Below are 3401 nucleotides of genomic sequence, written 5' to 3' on the forward strand. Positions count from 1 at the left end.
ACACTTACACTTGTTGTTGTGTATCAATCTTCTGCAGGTCAACTACACTGTCAGTGTGGAGATCGGCAGCAGCGCGCCCTACGTCTAGTAAGTGTCTGTGCCTAAACTGTGTCCTACCAGCCTGTCAGTGCAAACAAACAGTCTACTTTGAGCAGTGAACTCCACCGATCCTTTGGGTAGGGGGACTCGAGAGAGCCCGATCAACAAAAGGACCCAAATTGAAAACTAGGTGGACTAATGTTTGTGTCCCAGCATCCCTGTTGACTGGAACTGTATTTATCTGCTGAAGACGTTGTCACTATTCCAGCTGAGCAAACTAACCTCTTCTCTTTTGTGTCTGTCTCAGTGCCTTCTGCACCATGCCCAGCATTAAGGTCCACAACATTGTCGTATATATGCAGTAAGTGTCTCTTCACCTCGAGAAAATGCTTCAGTTTGACCACTTTGTTCTTCTTCTCTTGTTATTTCTGTTTGGTTTTGACTGTCACCGTCACAGGGGTGGAAGAAGTCCCTTCAGCGTACAGGGAGAGGCAGCTGTGTAATATAGTTATGTCATGTTAGGTAACACTGAAAGACAGTGTTACCACAAAAGCCACTTCCTTCTCAAGACTGTGTGCACCATTACTTGTTTGCACTTCATTAAAATATGATCAAACTTGAATATGGCCAAGTTCAATATGCAAACTGCAATAGATGCAATGTTTGATAAAGGTAAACCGTGTGATAAAACAGCATTATAATGAAGTACTGTAGTTCTGCAGACGTGCACCGCTCTATAAATCTTATTAATATCTCCATATTTAAGAAAATATGTTTGTTTGGGGCAGACCCCCAAAAACCTCACTTCAGTTCAATTCTGCTGTTTGTGTTTTGCCAATTCATAATAAAAGTTATCTGTGGACACTTTTAAAGTAGAGCAGGTGTAGACCGTTCTCCTTAGAAAATGACACATCATAATTTTAATATAATATAATATTTTCAGTAAAAATTAAATTTGTGAATCAAAAGTGATCATTCCCACACTCATATTGCAATCACAGCCTGTCAAAATAATCCCAATATGATGTTTTCACCATAGTGCAGCCCTACTGAAAGCCTGCATGTATTTGCTCTTTACTTCATTGTGATGGGCAGCAGCTTGCTCCTCATTTCTGTGTCTTCCCGCCTGTTTTCAGAACCGCAGTGAAAACCTCGTACATGGTGCGAACATCCCAGAACAGCCTGGAGGCCTATCGCTACATAGACTGCGGTTCCAACACCACGTACCACCGGACAGTCGAGAACCACAGGCACCTCTCCTCTACCCGCTCACCAGCCACATCCCTCAGGCCCCCTCTGCCGTGAGATTCCTGGAGAGGGAGGAAGAGGAGGGAGGAAGAGGAGGGAGGAAGAGGAGGGAGGAAGAGGTGGGAGATGCTCCAGGATGGATTTTGCTCTGTTTTTGCAGACAAAACCAGCAGCAGCAAAAAATACCAAACGGTGCTTTCTTTTAGGCTCACACAGAATAGGTAACATTAGTAGGTGATGCTGTTTCCTGCAAGACTGTGGCAAGTGAATGGTTTGTTTTTTTAACTGCACATTGGTTTTCATTGGACAGCCCAGAGGCAACAGGTTGGTTTTTACTTGCATTAGTGCTGCTTCTGGTTGCCTGAACTCTCTATTATACACGTTTAAAAAGGCAGTTTGGCTGTTTCAGACACAGTCACATGTTGCAGTGGTGAAAACGGAGTGACAGATTGAACGAGTCATTGCCAAAGAGTGCTCTGTGTTTGGAAGCAGGGCGAATGGCAGACAGGGGAACATTCCCAGCTGAAAAGTGCCACTGAGGGCATTTTTGCCATCGCTTTAATTAACGCTGCAGAGCTCTGCCTGCGTCTGCTGCTGCTGTAACGTCAGGAGAGCATTCTTCAGCATAACTCGAATGACTCGCGGTATTGTAACACTGTAGAAGGAGCTGGCCTGCTGTTCCTACTTTGGATTGAATGCAGTCACAGGAGGGATCATTGAATGACTGTTTTTGCACCTTTTGCTGTGTTATTTACCTGTTTCTGACGTTAACAAACCCTATTTACACATTTATCATATCACTGATGTTTTTAGATGAATTGATAAGTTATTTCTCGGTACCTCTCATCACAGCCAGTCTAAGCACACTGATTTTAGATTCAGGGTACAGGACCATAGTGCCATAGAGAGGAATACTGTTATCTGATCCTAGTTAATAAGTTCTTAGTCATCACCACAGTGGCTTATCAATCTGCAAACCACTCTGCGGAGCATTTCACAGCAGTAGGTACATTATCCCAGAGTCTGCTGGTGGATGGAGGTTGATTGAAGCTTTACATCATCAAGTGTTCTCAAATGACTTCTGCTACAGTATCTGCTGCGTATTGATTTGTCTGTCATAAGGTTGACTTCACATTAGAAACAAAGTGACTGAAAGCAATATTGATTTAACTTTTATAAAGGGACAGTTTGTAAATTTATGAAAGATTTTACCAGTGTTTTTTAAAAAAATACAGTATAAGCTGTCATGATTGGTTCTAAAACAATATTAAAGGGAGTTGTAAATAAATAAAATGAATAATGAACAACACTTGTTTGTTTCAGATTCTTTTTTGCGCCCACCATTTAGAGCTAATCTGTCCTGCCTCCAGTTCCCATGTTGCTGCCAAAGGAAAAACAGATCAGTATCATGTTAGAGTGAAAAGTTTATTGTGATAACTAAATGTTGTAAAATGTGGTTTTAAGTTAACACGTTATAATATGAACTTCTTGTAATATTCTAACAATATAAGTATCAAATCATAATGTGAAACGTATTGTTATAACAAGTAAAGTAAAACAGAATTGGTTGCAGCCTTTTGACCAAAATAACCACTGACCCAAACACACTTTAGGTACCACATCATTTCACTTTAATTCTATTCTTCATCTTTTGCATACAAAATAGCAGAATATCCTTTTCAAACAAACAGTTTCCTTTTTTATGTCTCATACACTGTCCTATAGCTGCATGTGAAAATATATTACTACATAATATAGAGATCAACAAGAAAACAGACCACAATATATTATCGCTGTAATACAAGTAGTGTTTTTCTTGGTTTTTACCAAACAAGGCAACACACTAAATAAATGCATAGTAAAAATACAAGAAGCAATAAGTACAAAAATATAGCTGGATAAAAAGCTTATTAATACAAGAGTGCTTGTCTTTGGTTAAGTACGTCTGTCTTCAGGCCACTGCCTTGCTCGTGTGTGTTAACCTGTGTGTCTTCTGTTACGTAATATATGTGTGAATGAGTGTGATGAGACGTGAAGCAGTGAATGAACACCAAACATTTCACGCCAATGGTGCAGTTTATCAACGTACGTCCTTCCCCATCTAGCTTTTTCCC

General features: G+C 40.4%; 1 protein-coding gene across 1 annotated transcript in view; it reads left to right on the forward strand.

Moving 5' to 3' along the window:
• Positions 1-2596, forward strand: part of tmem106c (transmembrane protein 106C) — a 6133-nt gene extending 3537 nt beyond the window's left edge. The window contains exons 6-8 of the mRNA XM_035656693.1: positions 38-87; positions 347-400; positions 1176-2596. Coding sequence (XP_035512586.1) covers positions 38-87; positions 347-400; positions 1176-1344 — 273 coding nt within the window. The 3' untranslated portion in view covers positions 1345-2596. The remainder of the gene's footprint in view (positions 1-37; positions 88-346; positions 401-1175) is intronic.
• The last annotated feature ends 805 nt before the right edge of the window (positions 2597-3401 follow it).

This window comes from Morone saxatilis, unplaced genomic scaffold (genome assembly GCF_004916995.1).
Source record: "Morone saxatilis isolate NCDOM2014 unplaced genomic scaffold, NCSU_SB_2.0 Contig15, whole genome shotgun sequence".
Taxonomy (NCBI): Eukaryota; Metazoa; Chordata; class Actinopteri; family Moronidae; genus Morone; species Morone saxatilis.